Raw genomic sequence first — 22,354 nt, forward strand, 5'->3', positions numbered from 1 at the left:
TACACTGTGTTGGCACTGCTGTGGGGAAGCAAGCAATCCCACACCGTGCTGGTGGGACTGCTCATGGGTACAACCACTTAGGAGGGCAATTTTCTAGAATGTCTCAAATTAAAAGTGCATCTACTGTTTGCCCTATCAATTCCTCTTCAAGAATTTTTCTACAGTCATATTTAAATGCATACAAAATGATGGACTAAATGCAACGGCGAATCCTGGGTTGGATCCTGGAACAGAAAAACACTTCGTGAGGAAATTAAATAAAGTCTAGAGTTTAGTCCATAGTAATATACTAAGATTAATTTCTTAGTTTTGACAAATGAACCATGCTATACAAGATGTTAACAATGAAAGTAACTGGGTGAGAGGTATTCAGAGGCTCTCTGTATTATCTCTGCAAATTTTCTGTAAATCTAAACTTATTCCAAAATAAAAAGTTTACTTTAAAAAAGGAGACAGGATTAGGGGAGAGAATGAGGGAATTCTTGGTAATTGCAAAAAAAAATGGGGCACAATCTCAATTTCCACCAGTTGGGAACTATTTAAACGAGTGTCTGTCCATCCACACCATGGAATATTATACACCTGTTAAAAAGACCAAGACAGATCTTCTCTGAGACTCATTAATGTAAAAAGCAGGAGAGCAATAATTTGTGTACATCTTTTAAAATCTGGCACTGGGGAAAACTTTTATCCAAGTATCTCTGAAAGAAACTGGACGCAGCTGTGGCCTCTGGAAAAGGAATCAGAGATCTGGGGATTGGCAGGGGAGGGAGTCTTATGTTTCTCTGTATACCTTTTTGTAAAGCTTGCATTTTAAAAATCATGTGCAGTGTATTACCTCTAAAATAATTAAAATTTGTTTTGAAAAAATTCTGAAGAGGCTGGTGTAAAGAGGGAAAGAGGAGCCCTTTGAAACTGTGATCCTGCCTCAGCCAGTCCTGCTCATTATCCCCCCACCCACCTTGGAGGTGGCTTGGAGGTGTCTGGTCAGGGCCTTTATTGGGAGAGGGTCCACCTGGAAGGAGAACTGGAGGACTTCCCCCGAACCAACAACGGAGGCAGTGAGGCTGAAGGGAGGGAAGAGTCCAGCCTCTAGTTCCACTGCCGGCCACCAGGGGTCGCCCCAGTCTGCAGACCCGGTTGCTAGGGGCTGAAGGCCCAGAGCTTCAGAGGATGGGAGAATGGGTCTGAGACTTACCCTCCCCCACCACCAACACCCTCACCCCCACCCTCGCGCCCCAACTCCGGCGTAAATCCGGAAGTGAGCAGGAAACGGCTTCTCCTTCTGGAGTCAGCTAGAGCTGGAGATTGGTCTCGCCTTGTCTGGTGCCCCAGGGACTTGAGACATCTCACTGTGCAGTTGTGGGATTTAGGGCTGAACAACGTAAAAGACTATGGGGAGGGTAGAGCTCAGTGGTAGAGTGCTTATCCTGTATGAGTTCTTGGGTTCAATCCTCAGTCCCTCTGTTAAAAATAAATAAACCTCACCTATTTTTTTAAAAGATAAAGAAACCTAATCCCCCCCCCAGAAAAAAAAAAAAACAACCGAAAAAAAAAAAAAAAAAGAAAGAAAGAAAACAGAGGGAGAGAGTATACACATAAAGGGCTGGGCTCAGGGCTGCAAATGGGACCTAAAATATCATTATTATTCACTTACTCTGCTGGCTTCACCTTAGACATACCTGCCAGGTTCCTGAAAATCAGCCCTGGGGGAAATGGGGAGCCATGGCAGGTGTGTGAGCAGGAAGAGTACGATCAGATCTGGTATCAGGCAAAGAGAGGGAAGGGTGTGGGGGTGACTGAATCCTGAGGGGAGGTTGTATGGCAGGGAATGGGTGAGAATTTGGAGCAATTTCAGGAGAACAGCTCTCAATCCCTGGCTGAGACTGAGAATCCCCTAGCTGCCCAGCCTCTCAGACTGCACCTCCCTCCCACCCCACAGGGCCAGCCCCTGGCCTGCCCTTGCTTTATTCTGCCTCCCTGTCTCCACCTGTCTCATTACCACTCAAAGCCTCTGTCTCTGCGCCTCCACCTTGTCCCCAGCACACTCTCCCAGGTCCCTCCCCTGGCCTCCCCATTCATGGTCACCCTGGAGTCCCTCTGGGGCTGTAGAAACAGGAGTGGGGGAGGGGTGGAAACAGGAATTGTGGCACAAGCTGGGTGGAGGGCATTGGGGACAGCCACAATCTGACCTTGTTGGTCCCCAGTCCCAAGTAAGAAAGTGGGTCACCTTTTTTCAGCCAGGAACACGAACCCCCAGGGAGGACAGGCTCTTCCCCTCCAAAGGGCTCTCTCTGTCTCTTCTGTCAACTCCAAAAGCAGAAAACTTAATTTCCTTTGCATTTAACCAAAAACCGAACACATTGGCATAAAGGTGGAGGGTTTTCTGAACTTTGCTGAAATTTTTCTTTGCCAGAAATATCACTTCCTCAAAAATCTTCCTGAAGTTCCGTGAGAGTTTTAAAAACCCTGTGTCTCCTTGAGAACTTCAGTGTCAGCTTTCAGAATGACACCAAGTATACTTCCCCATGGCAGTTTTCCTTTTTATGCCCAAACGATCAAATGAAACCAACGTGATTGTTTTTAATTTTTAAAAAAAAGTTTAAAATTGAAGCCAGATTTTATGATAACCCTCCAAGGGAATACAGAAAGATTCATCCACAGAATTTCCTGTGACTATGACAAATTGTTTTCAGGAAAAAACCAAATGCTCACATCATTTGATGCATTTGACCTCATGTGAATCTGAGGACCAGTTGCTCACCTCCTCCCTCTGGAATTTTTTGGCCAGGGATGCAGGCAGAACGTATTCAGAAAGTCTGTTTTTAGAAATTTTAGACACTACTGGCAGGGGTGTTAATGGAAACAACCTCTTTGGAGGACAAATTGGTGACAGCTGCCCAAATATAAAATGTTACTGCTTTAGGACCCAGCAATTTCATTTGTGGAGATTTGATATCAAGTCTTATTTTGTTCACTGAAACAACAAATTTAGAAACGGTTTGAATGCCCATTGATAATGTATGTGGTGAAAAACCTAAACAACAGTCAAAAAGAATCAACAAATCTCAGCGTCATAATGTAGAGCAAAAGAGGAAGTTCCGTCATTATCATTATCTTTTCCATTAAAAAAAAATCTAGCTTTTAAAACAAGTTATTGGAAAAAGAAACATCACAAATCAAAGTTGTGAGATCAAATTGCCAAATAGAAAGGGAATGTTATTTTTGAGCTTGATATAAAAGACATTAGTGTGTATATTTAAAACTCTTGTTCTTATACTATGACAATTGCTCAAAACTGTAGCACATCCACATCATCAGGTTTAGAGTGGCTTTTTTGGTTTCTGGGAGTTTATGGTTGCCTTTCTTTTCCCTGGACAACAGACATTATGTTCATACATACGCATATGCCACACCTTCAATATATCATGAAGGATCTTAAGTCCACACCAAGACTGTCACACCTCTTGGCATTGATCCAGGCACTGCCCCCTAGCCTGAGCTCCTCAACTGGACCCCTGTCACCCAGGCTCTTCCCCTATCATACCCCCTTTCCCCTGGTGAGCCCACGGGCCCAAGGCAACAGCACCTGGGCAGTGCCCCTCCCCTGTGTCTCAGTTCTTCAGCCCAACTTCAGAAGCTGGGCATGATCCAGCCCCTCCCACCTTAAAAAAATACCACCATTTATTAAGGCTGAGTGTGTGCCAGGCACTGTGACAAATGTTTCACAACTGGCTATGTTGCCTCCACTTTAGACAGAAAAAAATCTGGGGCTCAAGGAGAAGTCACTTGTCCCAGGTTACACAGCAGTTAGTGACACAGCCAGACGTTCACTCCAGAGGCCCTAAATTGAAACCATATATCCACTCTGCCCACATGGCCCCCCGCTGTTGAAGATGGAAGATGCCCTCCCTGCTCAGGGGACTCTGGGGGGGGGGCCTGACCAACCTAGAGAAATAGCTGGTTGGGCACTACTTGCAGCCCCCAGCCCTCCTCCCTCCCAGTAGTGGCTGGGAAGGGTCCGGAATCAGGAATTACTGGGTAGCAGCAAAGGCCAAAGGTCAGACAGGGGTTTCCTGCCCACCCCTGGGAACTTCCTCCTTCCCGACCCAACTCCCGCCTCCTGGATGAACGCCACCCTGGAGGACCCCTCCCAGCTCAACTTACCCGGGCTCCATTACCCTGGCTGTTAGGGGGCTGGGTCCCTATGCCAGCACTATCACCCTGATATGTCCCCCACAGGCAGTGGACAGCAATTTTATTGTCCCACACCCATGGTCCAGCCTACTTTCCATTTCTTCACCCTCTTCCCCTCTGCCCCTTTCCGACCCTCCTGCTCTCCTTGACCTTGTGAGGTCAGGGGCTGTGTCCCATTCTGACTCTCCAAGACTGAGGACCCCACATGGCCAGGCTTGTGACTTTTACAGGGGGCTTTGGCATCACCCAACATAGAGGATTTCCCTGGAGCTCCTGATTCTGAGGGGCTGGGCAGAAGGGCATACCCAGAATCCTTTGCTCCTTGGTCCCCAAATCCCCTCCATGCCCACCTGGGGGTGACCCACAGTGAAACTTGACCCCCATTATCTGGTTCTTCCCATTCCCCCTCTCTCGAAGCCCGAAAATGAGGTTTCCAGCAGGAAATAGTAGTGATAACAGCAACGGCAAATCCTTTCTCCCAGCCCCCTCCTGCTCCCGGACCTGGGCACCTCATCTCACAGAGGGGGAAACTGAGACCCAGGTAGGAGAAGCCCCTCCTTCCAGCTAACACCGGCCCCAAGGTCACTGCTGCTTGCGCTGCTGCCCCGGGAGCACTTGCTAAGCGCCTACGTGAGCCGGGCATCAGGTGGGATGACTGCTCGGAGAAACTGCACCATCCTCAGATCAGAACCTCCGCGAGGCCTTCACGTGCCGGTTACCGAGCACCTACTGTGTGCTGGCCCTCGGCCAAGCGCTCCTCCCAATTCAGCTCCAGTAATCGGCCCTGTCCCCTGAGGTGGGCTGTAGCCAGCCCGCCAGGAGCTAAGTCCAGCTCTGTGAACCGACAGAGTGAGACCTGGAGGCGGTCCCTTCTACTGCCCGTGCCTCAGTGTCCTCCTCCGCACTACGGGGATAATCCGCAGCAGAGAATAGCGCTGGGCACAGAGCAAGGGCAGGTGAGGAAACTGAGGCTCAGCAAGGCCAAGGCAGCCCAGTCACTTAGCTGGCGCCCCACCCAGTGTTAATCAGAGAGGCCCAGCTGTGCTTTGGTGCCCCCCTCCTCCTTCCCTTCACAGCCCGGGTGGGAGTGTTGTGATAACCCACAGCCCCCGTTTCCTCCTGGCCAGGAAGGAGCCAGGCAGAGGAAGTATTAAGAGGAGTAATATAAACACTCCCCCCGCCCCCCCGCCGGGGCAAGGTCTAGAAGGGGCAGCAGCCGCCACCCAGAGCAGACCAGCCAGCGGAGCAGTGCTGTGCAACGGGCGGCGGGCGGCAGACGCCGGGAAGAGATGGGCTTGGCGATGGAGCATGGGGGGCCCTATTCACGGGCCGGGAGCAGCCCCAGGGGATGCTGGTATTATCTCCGCTACTTTTTCCTCTTTGTCTCGCTCATCCAGTTCCTCATCATCCTGGGCCTCGTCCTCTTCATGGTCTACGGCAACGTGCATGTGGGCACGGAGTCCAACCTCCAGGCCACCGAGCGCCGGGCGGACGGCCTGTACGGCCAAGTGATGGGGCTCACGGCCTCCCAGGCCAACCTGTCCAAGGAGCTCAACCTCACTGCCAGAGCCAAGGATGCCATCATGCAGATGCTTCTGAACGCCCGGCGAGACCAGGACCGAATCAACGCCAGCTTCCGCCAGTGCCAGGCGGACCGGGTAAGGGCTGAACACTCGCCCTGGGGACCCTGGGTGGTCACCTCACCTCTCTGAGCTTCACTTTACTCATCCATGAGACAGGGACAGTCACGAACTCTACAGTTTACATGAGAAGCCCACATCACTAAGCAATGCATATTTTGTTTGTATAAGTATATCCCATGCAATATTTGGGACATACTTAGACTCAAAAAAGTAATTTGTTGTCTACCTGGAATTCAAGTTTAACTGGGCATCTGGTCTGTTCACAGGCCTGGGTTCATGACTTAGTAGGCATAAAACACCCAGAATGTGCCAGCACACACCAGCTACAAGTAAAAACTGGCTTAATAAACACTCAGAGCATTTGGTTCTTACTCTGTAATAACAAGTATGAATGGCTTAGATTTGCCTGATGCTGGGAGTCTGCTTTGGAAATGTTATCACTTCACTGAATCCTAAGAGGTAGGGAGAGTCTCTAAACCCTTCTGTGGATGGGGAGATGGAGACCTGAGAGAGGAGGCTTTCGAGGGGAGTGGGAGGGCAGACACCAGTGGCCTTGGGTCTGGTAGAGACTGCTGCCCTATCCACCCCCAGATCCCGTCAGACTCACTCAACACTGTCCCCATGTTCTCACACACGCAATTCCTTTGGGAGGTCCTGCTGCTGGGAGACACTGAGGAGAGGGGCCCCTCCTCAGGCCTTGGCTGGAACAGGGTGAAGGACGGAGAGGGCAAGGAAAGGGAAGTTTGGATGGGGGCAGTCTCGGTTTTGCCCACAGGAGGCATCTGGCCGGTTGGGGAGGGGGCAGTGGGAAGGAAAGGCATTTTCTGGGGCTTCAGACCACCCAGCCCCCGCCACCTGGCAGGAAGGGTGTGCAAGCGTCCCCTCAGACCTGCCCAGGGAAGGGAAGGATTGTGTCTCCTGCTCTTAGACCCCCAGGGTGGGGCACTTCCCTCTCAGACCCCTAGAATGGGGTGAGTCCCCTGCTCAGATCCTCAGGGAAGGGCAAGTCCCCCTTAGATCCTCAGAATGAGGTGAGTCCCCATCCAACCCCCCCAAAGGAGGCAGGTCCCCCCTCAGATCCTCAGGGTAGAAGGCCATGTACCCCCTCAAATCCCCCAAGGCTGGAGTAGGGGGGCTCAAACTTCTCAGTTTCTGGGAATTGGCCCATTTGGAGTTTTCACGACACGCACGGCCTTCCGGTCCAGGAGCCATGAGGAATGCTAGGATCATAAAGTTTGAGACACTCCCATGCGTCTTGGAATCCTGGACTCCCCCATCTTAGAATATTAGAAATCTAAGAATCTGGGTCTTTACAACTTTATAATTTGAAAATTATAGGGGTTTTTTCCCCCTCTCAAGTTGACAAATTCCTCTGGCCTGGAATCCCTCAGGGTTTTCTTCAGGAACCCCCAGGAAGGGGGTGCTGGTGCTGGGAAATAGCCCCGACCCCTGCCACCCCTGCCACCCCTGCCCCAGGCAGCCCCTGGCGTCTGATGGTAGCAAGTACGAATCTTGGTCTTTCTCCAGTCCTGGTGTTGTTATGAAACAGGATTTTTAAGTTCTCTACAAATGCAACGTCATTTCTGGCCCTGAGGCCCTGGAAGAGAAAGGGGAGATTAACTCAGTGGGGTTTTTTTTAGGGTATGTCCCACCCCTGCCTGTGTCAAGGCGCCAGCACCCCAACCTGGGGTTGCATACAGGAGAGCGAAGCAGCATTTGGGGGCCACTTTTTGTCACTTCCTCTCACTGGAAGAGAACTTCTTTCTTGCCCATCTTTGGATCCAACTCACACCTGCAGATCTTTCCCTTCTGTAGTTAAGGCTTTTGAGAGCAGAAGTCACTGAAATTTTCAGAGCTAATTCTATCTTCTCCCAACACCCAGTGGTTAGCACAGGGCCAGCTTCCGAAGAAATCAGGACGAGAAGCAACAGAAAGGCAAACCCTCTAGGCTCTTCACACCTTGACTTGCGCATTTTTTTTTAATTGAAATGTAGTTGATTTACAATGTTAGTTTCAGGTGGAAAGCAAAGTGATTCAGTTATACACATACATACTTTTTTTTTCTTTTCAGATTTTTTTCATTATATGTTATTACAAGAAATTGAATATAATTCTCTTTGTTTATTTTATATATGTAATGTATGTCTGTTAATCCCCAACCCCTAACTTATCCTCCCCGCCCTTTCCCCTTTCATAACCATAGTTTGTTCTCAATGTTCATGAGTCTGTTTTCGGTTTATAAACAGAATTTGTATTTTTTTTTTAGATTCCACATATAAGTGATATCATACATTTGTCTTTCTCTGTCTGACTTCACTCAATATGATCATCTCTAAGTCCATCTATGTTGCTGGAAATCACATCTTGACTTGTTATACTTCTGCAGCGGGTTCTGTTCCAAAGTTTGAAAGGCACAACCTTTGTTTGTAAAAACCTAATAAAACTTATAAAAAAATGCCATTCACATGCCATACAATTGGCCCATTTCAAGTGGACATAAAAATGATTTTTAGTACATTAACAGAGTTGTGCAACCACCATCACAGTTAATTTTAGAACCTTTCCATCACCCCAAAAAGAAACCCTGTGCCCGTTACTAGCCATTTCCTATCCTCCCCGCCCCCGGTCCCTGACAACCACTAATCTGCTTTCTGTTTCTACAGATTTGCTTATTCTAGATATTGAGTCTAAACGGAATCATACGTTCTGTGATCTTTGGGTCTGGATTCTCGGACGCAGCATGTTGTTTTCAAGGTTCATCCACGTTGTCCTGTGCATCAGGGTTTCATTCCTTTTTGTGGCTGAACAGTAGTCCACTCTATGGACTGTTTTATCCATTCATCTGCTGATGAAACACTTGGAGTGTTTCTACCTGTTGGCTCTGGTGACTCGTGCTGCTCTGCATGTTTGTGTGCAAGTTTTTGCGGGAACATACACTTCTGTTGCTCCTGGGTCTACACCTAGGAGTGGAATTGCTGGGTCATATTGTCATTTTATGTTCAGCTTTTTGAAAAACTGCCAGACTGTTTTCCCAAGTGGTCCCACCATTACATTCCCATCAGTACTGCCTGAGAATTCTGTTTCTCCACATCTTTCACCAATACTTTTACCATCTATTCTTATTTTTTGATAACCAATCTTTTAAAAATTTAGAAAAAATTTTTTTTCAGTGGAGGTACTGGAAATTGAACCCAGGACCTCATGCATGCTAAGCATGTGCTCTATCACTGAGCTGTACCCACTCCAAAAAATCAGTAAATTTTTTTTTAACTTAGGTTTTGGTTGTTGGTTTTTTGTTTTTTTGTTTTTTTGTTTTTTTTTTTTTGCTTTTGATAACAAATCCTTTTATTCTTATTTTTTGTTTTATTTATAGCCATCCTAAAGATCGCGAGGTAGTATCTCATGGTTTTCATTTGCATTTCCTGACGACTAAACATCGTTTGATGCGCTTCTGGACCTTCTGTATATGTTCTCGGGAGAAATGTCTCGTCAAATGTGTTTGTCCATTTTTCAATGGGGTTGTCATTTTCTTATTGATTTGAAAGAGTTTGCTTTTATATATTCTGGTTACTAGTCTCATCATCAGATACATGAGTTGCAAACATGAGCTATGTGAGGTTTTTCCCATCTATGGGTTGTTTTTTCCCTTTCTTGACGTTATCCTTTGAAGCACAGAAGTTTTTAATTTTCATGAAGTCCAATTTACCCGTTTTTTTGTCTTTTGTTGCTTGTGTTTTTGGTGTCATATCTAAGAAACCATTGCCAAATCCAAGGCCATGCAGACTGAACACTTATGTTTTCTTCTAAGGAGTTAATATAGTTTTAGCCTTTACATTTAGGTCTTAGATCCATTTAGAGCTAATTTTTGTATACGGCATGAGGTAGAGGTCCAAATTTATTCCTTAGTATGTGGCTATCCGCTATGCCAGCATCATTTGTCCAAAAGACTCTTCCCTCCCATGAAATGATCTTGGCACCTGTGTATGTTTGCTAGAGCTGCCTTCACAAAGTACCACAGATCAGGTGGCTTAGATAACAGAAATTTATTTTTGCCCATACACGAGATCAAGATGTTGGCAGAATTGTTTTGTTCCTGGGGCCATCAGGGAAGGATCTGTTCCAGGCCTCTCTCCTTGGCTTGTAGAGGGCTGTCTTCTCCTCGTGTCTTTACATCATCTTCCCTCTGTGCATGTCTGGGTGTCCAGACATCTTCTTATAAAGACACCAGTCATACTGGATTAGGGCCCACCCTAAGGACCTCATCTTAACCACCCTTTAAAGACTCTGTCTCCAAATACATTTACTTTCTGAGGTCCTGAGGGTTAGGGCTTCCACACAGGAATTTGAGGTGGGGGACACAATTCAGCCCATATCTGCATCCTTGTCAAAAGTCAGTTTTTGATTGGCTGTCAATTGGAATGTTTTCAAGGTTCATTCAGGTTGTAGCATGTAGCTTTGTTCCTTTTTATGGCCAAATAGTATTCATCGTAACAACTTTTGAAGATTGGCCCACCATCCCCTGCAAAGAAGCCATGTTCTTGTAAACTATGCCAACACAGACCACCCGGGTACCAGATCTGGGGCCCCAGCCCTAAGGGTCTGGGCAGCCCAGGGAGGCAGGAGGTCCTGCAGGTGCTGGGCACTGAGCTCTGTCCTGTGTCCCATCTGGGCAGGTGATCTACATGAACAACCAGCGGTACATGGCCGCCATCATCTTGAGTGAGAAACAATGCCAAGAACATTTCAAGGAGACTAACAAGTCCTGTGAAGGTGAGTGCTGTGGGCAGCAGAGAGCGGGATAGCAGACACCCCGCCCAGTCTCTTGGCAACTCCCGCAGCCTTCCTGAGTCTTATCGTCCTATACCCATAGCTTTGACCCTCATGCTGAACCAGAAAGCCAAGACACTGGAGATGGAGCTGGCAAAGGAGAAGGCGATATGCACTAAAGACAAGGATGGCCTGGCACTGGGCAAGCGAGTGGTGGAGGAGCAGCTGGCCGAGTGCAGCAAAGCCCAGGACCAGCAGCGGCAGGAGCGACAGCTGGCCGAGAACCAGCTGCAGCGGGTGCAGACCCTCTGCCTCCCTCTGGATAAGGAGAAGTTGGAGGCAGAGCTGTACAGACTCTGGAGGGACTCCATCATCCCACGCTCCCTTGATAACCTGGGCTACGGCATATTCCATCCCATCGGCTCAGAAGTGGCCTCCATCCGGAGAACCTGTGACCAGATGCCCGCCCTCATGAGCACCAAGGTGGAGGAGCTGGCCCGGAGCTTGCGGGCTGGCATTGATCGCGTGGCCCGAGAAAACTCGGACCTCCAGCGCCAGAAGCTGGAGGTCGAGCAGGCCCTGCGAGCCAGTCAGGAGGCCAAGGAGAAGGTGGAGAAGGAGGCCCAGGCCCGGGAGGCCAAGCTCCAGGCCGAATGTGCCCGGCAGACCCAGCTGGCCCTGGAGGAGAAGGCGACACTGCGGAAGGAGCGGGACAACCTGGCCAAAGAGCTAGAGGAGAAGAAACGAGAGGCTGAGCATCTCAAGATGCAATTGGCCGTCAGCAACTCGGCCCTGGACACCTGCATCAAGGCCAAGGTGGGCTGGCGGGCCCTGGATTCAGGTTGCACTGAGGGGGAGGTGTCTAGAGGCCAAGTTGGGTTGGTGGTGATGTTGGACTTGGGTTTGAATTTAGTGGGGAGTGTTTGTTGCTTTTTTTAAACTTGGTTTTGAGGTCGGCTTCCCAGTCTAGGTCGTGTAAGTTAGGACTCGCTCGAGACTTTCACTGACATTAAGATTGGGGAGGAGTTGAGAGTGGGGATCAACACTGAGAAAGGGTGTGGGGTTATGACTAGAGTTGAAGGTAGGGTGGCCGTTGGGTCCAGGGTTGAGTGACGGGTGAATAAAATTGCAGTTACTTTGGGAGTAGGGTGAGTTAAGGCACTGAATGTGGATTTAGAATAGATGCTAGAATCAAACACAAATGACTGGTGAGCCTCAAAATTGGCTTAGGATTTGAATTAGAGATTCATCGAGGGCTGGTTTTAGGGTTGGGATGCGTTTGAGTTGAGCTGAAGCATCGAGGGGCTCTGGGTTAGAGTTGGGAGTGACATTGGGGTTAGGGTAAAGGTTAAGGCAGATCTAGAGAAAGACTCGAAGCAGGTGCCAAATTTGTGTTTAGAACTGGGTGGACTTGAATTCTTGGCGACTCCTATATCTAGAGTTGGTTTGCGTTAAGATTAGGGGTTCCATCTAAGATTTCATTAGTCTTAGAACTGGGTTGAGTTTGGAGTTTGTATTATGAGGAAAAGCTAATAGTTGGGTCGGGGGTCGCTTGCAAGGTAGCCGTTGGGTCTAGGGTCGGGTGAGAAAGGAATCCAAAGTTTCAGTGGCTTTGGGATTGTGTTAAGTTGAGGCTCAGATGAGTGTAGGTGGCTGGTGGGTCTAGAGATGCTTGAAAGTTTGGGGCCAAGAGTAGATTCAGGATTTCATGGGCATTAGGGTTGGGATTGGCATTGACTATGTGTTAGGAGTTGAGATTGGATTGGGCTTAGGGTGGTCTGGTTGGGGGTTGAGTTGGGCTAGCTTTGGGATATATTTGAGGTGAAGGATTAGCTGACCCTGAGTTAGGAGAGGGATATACTGGGGTTCACATAAAGGTCAAGACTGGGTGTAGAGTAGAAGCTGTGTGGTTGGTAATCTTGGGCTGGAGCTGGGTTGGGGTTCCGGCTCAGGTAGAGGCTGAGTTCTAAGGCTGAGCTGGCCTTGAGCATGGTGTTGGGAAGGTATTTGTGGGTGGCCCATAGTGGGGCTGGGGGAACGGGATTGGGAATAGATTTTTCATAGTGGCCGGGTCTCGGGGGTGAGTTAGATGAAAGAAAGATGAAAGTTATGGCCAAGTCAGGTTTGTCATTGGGACCAGATTTAGGTCAGGGTTTGATTCTGAGGAAGGTTCTGTTTTCATGTTGGGAACAGATTTTAGCTGACTGAGTTCAGAACTGGCCTTGGATTTCAGGCTTAGGGGGTTTAGTTCAGGGTTGTTCAAGGATGGCATTGAGGATGGAGGTCAGGTTGGTTTACAGAACAGGTTAGCATCAGTCCAGAGGGGAGCTGGTATGGGTGAATGTACTCAGCTGGGGTCATGGATTGGAGTCAGATTGGCCCAGAGGCTGTAATGGAGACCAAGGCAGGACCCCTGCAGAGAGGGGTCCCTGAGGCACAGCCGAGGGAAGCCAGTCCCTGGAGTCCCCAGTCATTTGAGGAAGGTGGCTACAGGTGATATCACATGTGTCCTCCGTGGGTATCTGTCTGTTTCTCTGCCCTGGAGGGAACTCAGACCCAGGTCTCCAAGGGCATGGAGGGGCAGGAGCCTCCCCGGGACGCATGTTGAGGGGCCTCCACCAACCTCCTTTCACCCTTCTTTCCACAGTCGCAGCCGATACCCTTGCCAAGACCTGTGGTCCCTGTCCCCAACCCCCCGCCCATCGGTGAGTGACAGAGGGCAGAACCAGGAAAGAGGGGCAGATTCCACCTTGAATCCTGGGTTGCCAGCCCATCTCTAGCCCAGGAGCTGGAGCTACTAAGGCATTAGGTCGGAGCTGACCCCTCTCTCTTTCGGCAGACCCAGCTGGCCTGGAGGAATTCAAGAGGAGGATCCTGGAGTCCCAGCGGCCCTCTGCCGGTAGCTCCATAGCCTCATCCAGGTGAGGCTCTCGGGCAGGCTGAGACAGTTCAGTCTTAGGGCTTTGGATGAGTCTGCGTACAGGACTAGGGTGGAGCAATACTTGTCTCACACTTGTTGCTTCCTTAATTGAGCACCTGCTGTATACTAGGCCCTATGCTGGGCCCAGGGGACACAGCAGTGACCAAGACACACACAGTTCTGTTCATGAAACTCCCTGAATACTGGGCCAGAGAGACACTGAAGGAGGTAGGATAAGAAGGGTGTCCAAGAGTCTACTGTTATTGGGCGCTTACTGTGATCCTGGCACTGTCCTAAGCACCCTGCCCGACTAACTCATTAAATCTTCAGAAATCTGGAGGGAGGGTGTAGCTCAGTGGTAGAGTGTGTGCTTAGCATGCACAAAGTCCTGGGTTCAATCCCTAGTACCTCCATCAAAATTAACAAATAAACCTAGTAACTCCCCCACCCCCCCCAAAAAAAATCTTCAGAATTCAAATCAGTGGGAGAGCTACTGTTATCCCCACTTTCTGGATGAAGCAAATGAGACCCAGAGAGGGTAAGCATTGTGCCCCAGGTCACACAGTCAGGAAGTGGCAGAGCTGAGACATAAACTCAGGTGCTGACTCCAGACAGCCAAAGGAGGGCCTCAAAGAGGAAGGGGCCCTTGAGCTGGAGGTTGGACAGGAGCCAACCTGGAGAAAGGCTGAGGGAACAGCACTCGGAGTGCCATTAACAGCCAGAGCAAAGGTCTTGGGGCCAGACTAGAGTGGCAGAAGGTGACAGGAGCCAAGGCAGGAGAGAAGGGAGAGCAGAGTCGGGGAGTGACCCTGGGCCTCTCATTCCACCCTTCTGAGTCTTACTTGTTTTGTTTTTCTTCTTTTTTTTTTTTTTTTAATTTTGACTGGGGAGGTAATTAGGTTTATTTATTTACTTATTTAATGGAAGTACTGGGGATCGAACCCAGGACCTCGTGCATGCTAAGCACACACTCTAAACTGAGCTATACCCTCCCCCTGAGCCTCACTTTCCACCTCTACAAAAAGGGGGTCTCTGAAATCAAGGGCATGAAATGCTGTGCCAACTGTAAAGTGCTTTCCACAAATGGCCAGAGCAAGGGACCTGGGGTCTCTGCAGGAGCATCAAGGGTGGCTGGCACACGTTCAGGTCATAGCTCGATGCCTTTGTCCCCCTCACCTGCCTCCTGGAACCCAGTCATCCGCTGGACAACACCCTGTGCGTCACGGGGAAGGTGACTCAGGCCACGGCCACAAGAACACCCTGTGCTCCCTCCAGGGCCCTTTCGGGACCACACTGCTGACATAGGAGTCCCGGATTGGCCCTCCTGTTTGTGGATTAGGACCTGAGGCTCAAGGAGGCATCTGGGATTTTTTTCAGATCCCTTTGACCCCAAACCCTGTACCATCCAAGGTTTTGCCACCAAGCTATTGTCAAAACCTGGGTCTGTTTCAGCCTGAGGGAGCTCAACAAAGTCCTTGGGGGCAAAAAACCTTCCAGAGGTCTATCACCAACTCCCCGGTGTTCTCCACTCAGTTCTGTCTTCACTATGCCTCTTCTTACATACCCCCTCTGACAGGGAGCTCACCCCCTTACAGAACTGGTCCCTGCACTCTGGATGGCTTGGCCTGGGAGAAATCCCTTAGCCTCAGGCAGCCCCCAGAGAGGGAAGCAAGTGGGTAGAGAAAAGACCCTGCTGCAAGCAAACATAGTTTTCCTCACTCCATCTTGGCCTAAAGCCAGCAAGGCAAGGAAGGAGGTTCTATTATTATCCCCATTTCTCAGAGGAGGAAACTGAGGCCCCAGGGAAGTGATCAGCCCAGGGTCATGCGTCAGCAGGTCAGAATCAGAGCCAGGCGCCCAGCCCAGGCCTGTCCAGATCCCAGCTGAGAACCGGGGAAGCTCTTGACATTGTTTACCCCAAGTGACATCCCCCTGTGGAGGAAACAATGAGTGCTTAAGCCCAGAGCCCCTCCTGCTCCTCTCTGCAGGGTCACAGGAAGGGCCTCTGGCCTGCGGGCTCCAACCTTGATTCGTCTTCCCCTGAGAAAGGGGCTGGGATGAACAGGCTGGGGTCTTCAGCTCTGGATGAGTCCCAGCTCGGCCAGTCACACACTGGGCAGCCAGAGAACGACTAAATCATAACATGCGAATTTTAGAGGCACCCGGTAGGGGACCAGATAGGAGGCCCAGCATCCCAGCATCAAATCATTCACCCGTTGGAGGAATGGTTGATTTTTTTCCCCCACTCTTTTTCCTTCTGGGCTTCGAGAAAGTTTCCACTGGTGCTAACTCACCCTAACACCTCCCAGACCCCTGCAGCTCTCCCGTGTCCGCAGAGGGAGGGCAGACCCAGGGCCTGCACAAGTACAAGGTGTTGTTTTATTTTTTTTTTTGGCAGGGGTAGCTTTTTAATGGAGGTACTGGGGCTTGAATCCAGGACCTTGTGCATGCTAAGCACGTGCTCTACTGCTGAGCTATACCCTCCCCTCGCAAGGTCTTGCTTTTTAATTGAACGTTTATAAGTTGTTCTTTATTCATGGCAAGTGCACCAGCTTTCCTTTACTTGGTAAGACTGTCCTTTGGAGATCAGCTTATTTAAGTCAAAAAAAAAAAAAAAAAGTCATGGACACGACAAATATTAAGTGAATATTGGTTTAGGGGCTATGTGGCTTGAGGCGGCCAAAGTCACAACGTGGAAGGTTGAAGATGAGCTTTCAGCCCCGGCTCTGAGCTGGGTACACAGCGAGTGTCAATTCAGGTTCACTGATTTGTTTTTTCATTCAACCCATGTTTCTTGAGCAGCTGCTGGGTGCTGAGGACACAGGGAAGAATAAGGCACAGCAATCCAAATCCTTCCCCTTGTGCGGCTCACAGTCTAGTGAGGGAGATGGATAATAAATCAGATAAATGAGCTACTACAGGGCCCCTTGGTGATGGGTGAGACAGGAATGAGGAAGCTTGAGGAGATGGGAATATTCCATGGGGTGGGGGGGAGGGCCAGGGCAGGCTTTACCAAGGAGGTGTCATTTGGGCAGAATCCTAAAGGAGATGAGGGGATTCCGGGAAAGGTGCACCAGACCGAGCACAGCCTGCAAAGGCCCTGTGGCAGGGCTGTCTGTGCCTGGTAAGTTGGAGTGAGGAGGCTAGTGTGGCTGGAACAGAGTGATGGAGGGGAGTGGGAGGAGGTGAGGTCGGGGAGATGACAGGGGCAGATCGGGCACGGCCTGGTGGCTGTGTGAGGAGTTTGGGAGCCCGGGGAGGGCTATAAACAGCAGAGGATGGACCCAACTCAGGTATAGTCACAGGCTCATTCTGATCGCTGCTATGGGGGGGGGGGTGAAGTTGGGAACCTGGGACCAGGCTGAAGGCAACTGCCTTGGTCCAGGTAAGTGATGGGACTTAGGAGCCTCAGTCTCTGAAAATGGCCAGGGAACACCCTCCCTTGCAGGCTGGCAGGCAGGAGAGGGTAAAGAATGTCTCACTTGGAGCTGGTGAATCCTGGTAGAAGACAGAGGCTGGAGCTGAGAAAGGGGGACCAGAGCCAGCCAAGGAACGTGAGGCTGCGGGGGGTGGGGTGGGGGCCCAGGGAAGAGCCAGGGAAGGAAGGGAGGGGGCCAGCGGAAGCGGGACTTGGCTGAGGCCCCCACCTCCCCCACCAGGAAACAGCCTCTGCGCCAACCCCTGACCCCTGGGGAGAACTTTTGCCAGGCCAAGGAGGGGGAAGGGCATTCCAGACAGAGGGGTGGCTCCTGCAAAGGCAAGGGGGAGGGGTAGAAGTCAAGGAAAGGCTCTGATTAGTTTGGGGGGTACTTTGGCAGGTTTTGATTCCCTGATGGGGAGGCCGGATTAGGGGCTGAGTGAGTGGAGCCTTGAATGCCAGATATAGGTCTGGCTTTGTCCTGAGGGCACTGGGGAGCCAAAGAAGTGCAAGAGTAGGGGCAGGTTCATTAGAAAAACCCTCCTGGGGGGCAGGGTATAGCTCCGTGGTAGAGTGCCTGCTTAGCATCCACGAGGTCCTGGGTTCAATCCCCAGAACTTCCACTATATATAAATAAACCTAATTATCTTCCTCCCAAAACAAGCAAACAAAATAAACAAAAAGTCCAGCTCACAAATATAAATAAGGAAAAAAAAAAACCTGGAAAAGAAAAACCCTCCTGGGAATGAGTGAGGGGCTAGCTCTAAGTCAGTTCTTTGTAGACAAAAGAGGGAAACTGAGGCTCTGGCTGGAGGTAGGGGGGCCAGAGGCTTTGGGCAAACTCCTAGCATCCCCAGAACTTTAGGGAGCAAAAGGGAGAGTCAGACAGACTGCAGCAGAGGCCTGGAGCACAGGAGGAGGTGGCCTCTCTGAACCTCGTCTTTTCATCTGTATAGTGGAGAAGCACACATCACAGTCCACCGTCCCACAGACTCCTCCCACAGAGGTTCAACAAGTAGCAGTCTAAGGGGAGGCTGAAACCTGAAGAGGCCTTAAGGTCTTGGGAGCAAGAAGGGGTCTGGGGTAGGGAGTTTGTCCTTCCATTTGTCTGACCGACTGTTGTATTCCCACCTCCTTCCTGCCCCAGTGGCTGAGGAGGCTCCAGGCCCTGAGGACAGAGGGGTGGCCCTGACTCATCTGTCTGGAGACAAGGTGCAGCGAGATGCCCACGGCACAGGACCAAGTCATATGATCTTCAGTCCACACACCACAGTGGGCACCCTTGACCTGCGCCCTCTGCTCATCCTCCCCCACCCCACACCCACACCCCCCAATACTCTCTCACAGGTCCACACCTGCACCACACAACCCCTTACCCACAGGCACCATGATGACATCACAGACGGATGCAGTGACATCACACAGGCATGGTGGTGACATCACACCAAGACAAGGCAATGACATCACACAGATGCATGGTGAAATCACACACACACACACTTTCTGCCCAACCCTCGGCCAAAGTCATGCCCCTCCTTGCTCATGGACCAAGGCGCTCCCAGCAAGATGGTTACCTTCATCCTCCCCTGACAGTTTCCAGGCCCTCCTCAAGAGGGAGCATCTGGTCAAGGGGTGAGTATGGCCCATTGGCCCCCTCCGCGCCCCAGGAGGGCAGCTTCCTTTTCACTCCCTCCCCCTCCACACTCAGCCTTGTCTGTGGCCTGTATAATTGTTAATGGCACGAAATAAATGTTATCAAATCCCTTCAAAGACTCCGAGTCATGATTTCTGCTTTGAAAAGTTACCACCTGGCTATGAATGAGAAAAGAACTAGAAATAAAAGGAAAGCTAGAGAACACCTTCCCCAACATCCCCAGATCAGAAGACCCTTAAACCTGGAACAAACGTGGGCAGACACACCCCAAGGCATAGGCATCTCCATATGTGAAGAGAAATGGCAAAATCATAGTCAATAAGGGTTTCATGAAATGGCTAGAAACCCCTACATTGGGACAATATTATTGTCAGTTTAATGTTTCTTTAAAATAGCAGATATTTTAAAAGCAATTTCTTAAAACAAATAAATACACACATACAAATTAAATAATACAAATACACACAAATACAATAAAAACAAATAAATATTTATATATTATTCATAAATACATACATACAAATAAAATAAATAAAACATAAATAAGCTCACACGTACAAATAAAAAACAGTTTCTTAAAAAGCAACTATGTTTGCAAAGATCCCCCCAAGTACAGACAGCATTTGCTAAGGTACCAAAGCTTGTCGTGAACTGCAGGAACTCCTACTCGCCAAGATGACTCCAGAACAGTATCACGAAAGTCTCAGCCATTTGTTTTGTTTTGGGTTTTTTTTGTGGTGAGACAGGATGTTAGAAAAGGCACCAGTGTCCAGTTTGGGAGCAATTCAACTCACCAATCATTAAAGTAGCAGGAAGCCAGGGGAATTTTGCACATTAGAGGAATACAGGGAAATCACATGGCTCCCAATGGACTGGGAAAAAATGCTTAAAAGCTATAATACCTACTGCTGGTAAAGATGTAGAGAAAAGGGCATTTTTCTGCAGGACTGGTAGAAATGCACATCTCATCATGGCCCTTCTGGACATATTCAATAAAAGTAAAGACAGACATACTTTTGACTCAGCAACCCCATTCCTGGGACTTTATCCCTGAGAAGTGAAAACTCTAGGAAACAAAGCAAATGCCCACCTGTAGAAAGAAGTCCTAAAATGTGTGGTCTAGAATCTCAGCTTATCTGTCCTCGCTGCCTTGATTCCCTCCCAGCCTATCCCCTGGGACCTTGGACAGGGAGGGGATGAGTCATGAGGAGCCGGGGCTGGCAACGCCACGCTTAGAGCAGGCTAGTCAAGAGGGACAAAGGAGCGATATTTCCTGGATACGGAAACCCCGGGCGAGAGACAGGCCGCTGCAGGAAACACTCGGCTGGGGCCCCGCCAAGCCGGGGCAGAAGGGTCAGCCAGGCCGGGCCACCTAGACGGACCAGTCTGGAGGCCCCAGGGACACAGGGATGTCCCTGACCCTGAGCCTACGCCTGAGCAGCCTGGAGTCCTGGAGAGGATGCAGATACCTCCCAGTCCCAGGAGCCACAGGACACCTGAATTTGGGTTCCAGAGCCTGACATTCTTGGTTTCGAATTCTGGCTCAGTCAACATTTTCTCACCTACAAGTTAGTGTAATAATAATCATTCTAAACTCTCTGGACCCATGGACACAGGCCTCTGACCTTTGTTTGGTGTCTCCCATTCAGAGCATTCCCTGCCTGGCGCCATCTCAGTCCTCCAACACCTGGACCTCAGCCTCTGCCTCCAATATGGCCCCCAGATATAGAGGATCTTCTCATCGTGGGATCTGACTGTGTATCTCTCCTGCTCATACACCTTCCATGGCTCCTCATTACCTTGGGAACAAGGCCCAGTTCCTGGGCTCTCTTGTGCCCTGCCTCCCCGAACAAGGCAGTCTTTGCCTCCAACTGTCCTGGACATTTGATTCTTTGACTCATTGGCTCTTACCTTGTGCTGTGCCCTCAGAATAGAATGCCTTTTTCTTGCCTGCAGATTCTTCTTCCCCCAAGGCCCAGCCTTACAGATCCCTCCTCCAGGCAGCCCTCCTGGATGCCCCAGTTATAGCTCATGATCCCTCTAGGTACCTCTTTGGCCCCATCCCGCCCTCTTTCTAGCCCTGATCTTGTAGCTCTGGCTTCCCCAGGCTGGTGGCCCCCTGGGGGCCAGGTGGGGACTGAGTACCAGTCAAGGAGCAGTTGGCAGGCTCCCTCCCTGACCCTGTGATCCAGTTGCTGAGTGAGGTTCTATCTCTGGGGATTTCCTGTGACCTCTATAAATAATCCCCATGGCCGCTTCCCATAAGCCACCTCTCTTTTCTTGGAAAAAAGGGACTGTAGCCAAGGACCTCGGTCCAGCCATGTGCCAGGGACCAGGGTAGGCAGGCAGAGCCCAAGCATCCTTCCCCAAGAGTGTCTCCCTCCCCATGTAGGCCCCAATCACCCCTCCTGGGAGCCCTCCAGACCTTCCCCACTCAGAGGACATCTGGCCACCCACCCCGTCTAGCCCATTATTGCTGCTGCTGCTTTTCGTCTTTCTGCAAAATGGACATAATAGTAATAGCCATGGACTAAACTCACGGAGTGACCCTTTCCCTCCAGGATCCCGGCCCCCCATTCAAGGGGAACCCCCAGATGTTGAAGAAGGAAATAAATCAACAATTAGTGACATATTGCAATGAAGTCGTGAAGAAACAGGGTCAGAGGTTCCCTTTAATTGGGTGGTGGGCGCCTCCTGAAGCCCTGCTTCTCTGTGGGTCTTGGATACCTCTCAGCCTCTGCTCATGTGTCCCCTGGAATTGGAGAGTTTGTATCTTCAACTACTGGAGCTGGAGATCTTTTTCTGATTCTGGAAAAGAGCCTGACCCCACAAGAGACTCAGTTACCGCCTCTGGCAAGGGGACTTCACCATTTATATGCTGCCAGGTGGGTGTGGAAGCTGGGATCCCTGGGACCTTACAGGGCCGGAGCTTGGCTGGAGGACTGTAAGGCACCTTCTTTGTTAGAGCAAAGCGCCCTCTGCTGGTTCATCATAACCACAGCAGGTCTGCAGTAAGTCAAAATCAAAGGCCCAGAATCAGGCCCTTCCTCTCCTCCTGGACCTCATTTCCCTCCTCTCCAGCCCTCACTCACTCTACTCCAGCCACACTGGCCACCTCGCTCGCTGTTCCTTGAATGTATCATGAGGCTTCCACCTCAGAGCCTTTGCATGTACTGTGCCCTCTGCCTGGGATGCTCTCAACAGCCTCTTCCACCTGGTTTCCTTCTCACCATTCAGATGTCTACCCAAACATCACCTCTGCAGGGAAGCCTGCCTTCAAGTCCCTGACCAGGTCAGGTCTCATCGAAAGTTTGTCCAGCAACCATCAGACCTCACTGTAAGGGATACCTGCTTGTTCTCCTCTTGTGTTCCCAGCACCCTCCACTTGGCTTTTGCATAGAAAGCCCACAGTCAAACAGACCTGTGTGCAAATCCCAAAGCTGGGGACCTCCAGTAACTAACTACTTCTCTGAGCCCCGTTTTCTTTATCTGTAAAACTGTAACAAAATACCCACAGCGTTGTGCTGTGATGAAGGTCCAATCAAATGATGTGCATGATTCTAGTATCTGGTAGGTGATTGATCAATGTTCACTGAGTGAGTGAATGAATCAATGAATGAATGACTAAACTTAGAGAGGAAGGAGGGCTTGGGGTTTTGCAAGTCACTTTTAAGACACAAGAGGCAACGTTTCAAGATGAATCCGAAAAACGAGTGTCAGCTTGCGGAGCAATAAACACCAATTTGTGTACAAAA

The 22,354-nt window shown here is 50.0% G+C and overlaps 1 protein-coding gene across 1 annotated transcript; it reads left to right on the top strand.

Moving 5' to 3' along the window:
• Positions 1 to 5,385: 5,385 nt before the first annotated feature.
• On the top strand, positions 5,386 to 18,715 carry PLVAP (plasmalemma vesicle associated protein). Its single transcript, XM_006174830.3, has 6 exons — positions 5,386 to 5,855; positions 10,514 to 10,610; positions 10,711 to 11,423; positions 13,255 to 13,312; positions 13,447 to 13,528; positions 18,093 to 18,715. The coding sequence occupies exons 1-6, from the start codon at positions 5,487 to 5,489 to the stop codon at positions 18,097 to 18,099; spliced, it is 1,326 nt and encodes a 441-aa protein (XP_006174892.2). The 5' UTR covers positions 5,386 to 5,486; the 3' UTR covers positions 18,100 to 18,715.
• Positions 18,716 to 22,354: the final 3,639 nt, after the last annotated feature.

Source organism: Camelus ferus, chromosome 22 (assembly GCF_009834535.1).
Source record: "Camelus ferus isolate YT-003-E chromosome 22, BCGSAC_Cfer_1.0, whole genome shotgun sequence".
NCBI classification, from domain to species: domain Eukaryota; kingdom Metazoa; phylum Chordata; class Mammalia; order Artiodactyla; family Camelidae; genus Camelus; species Camelus ferus.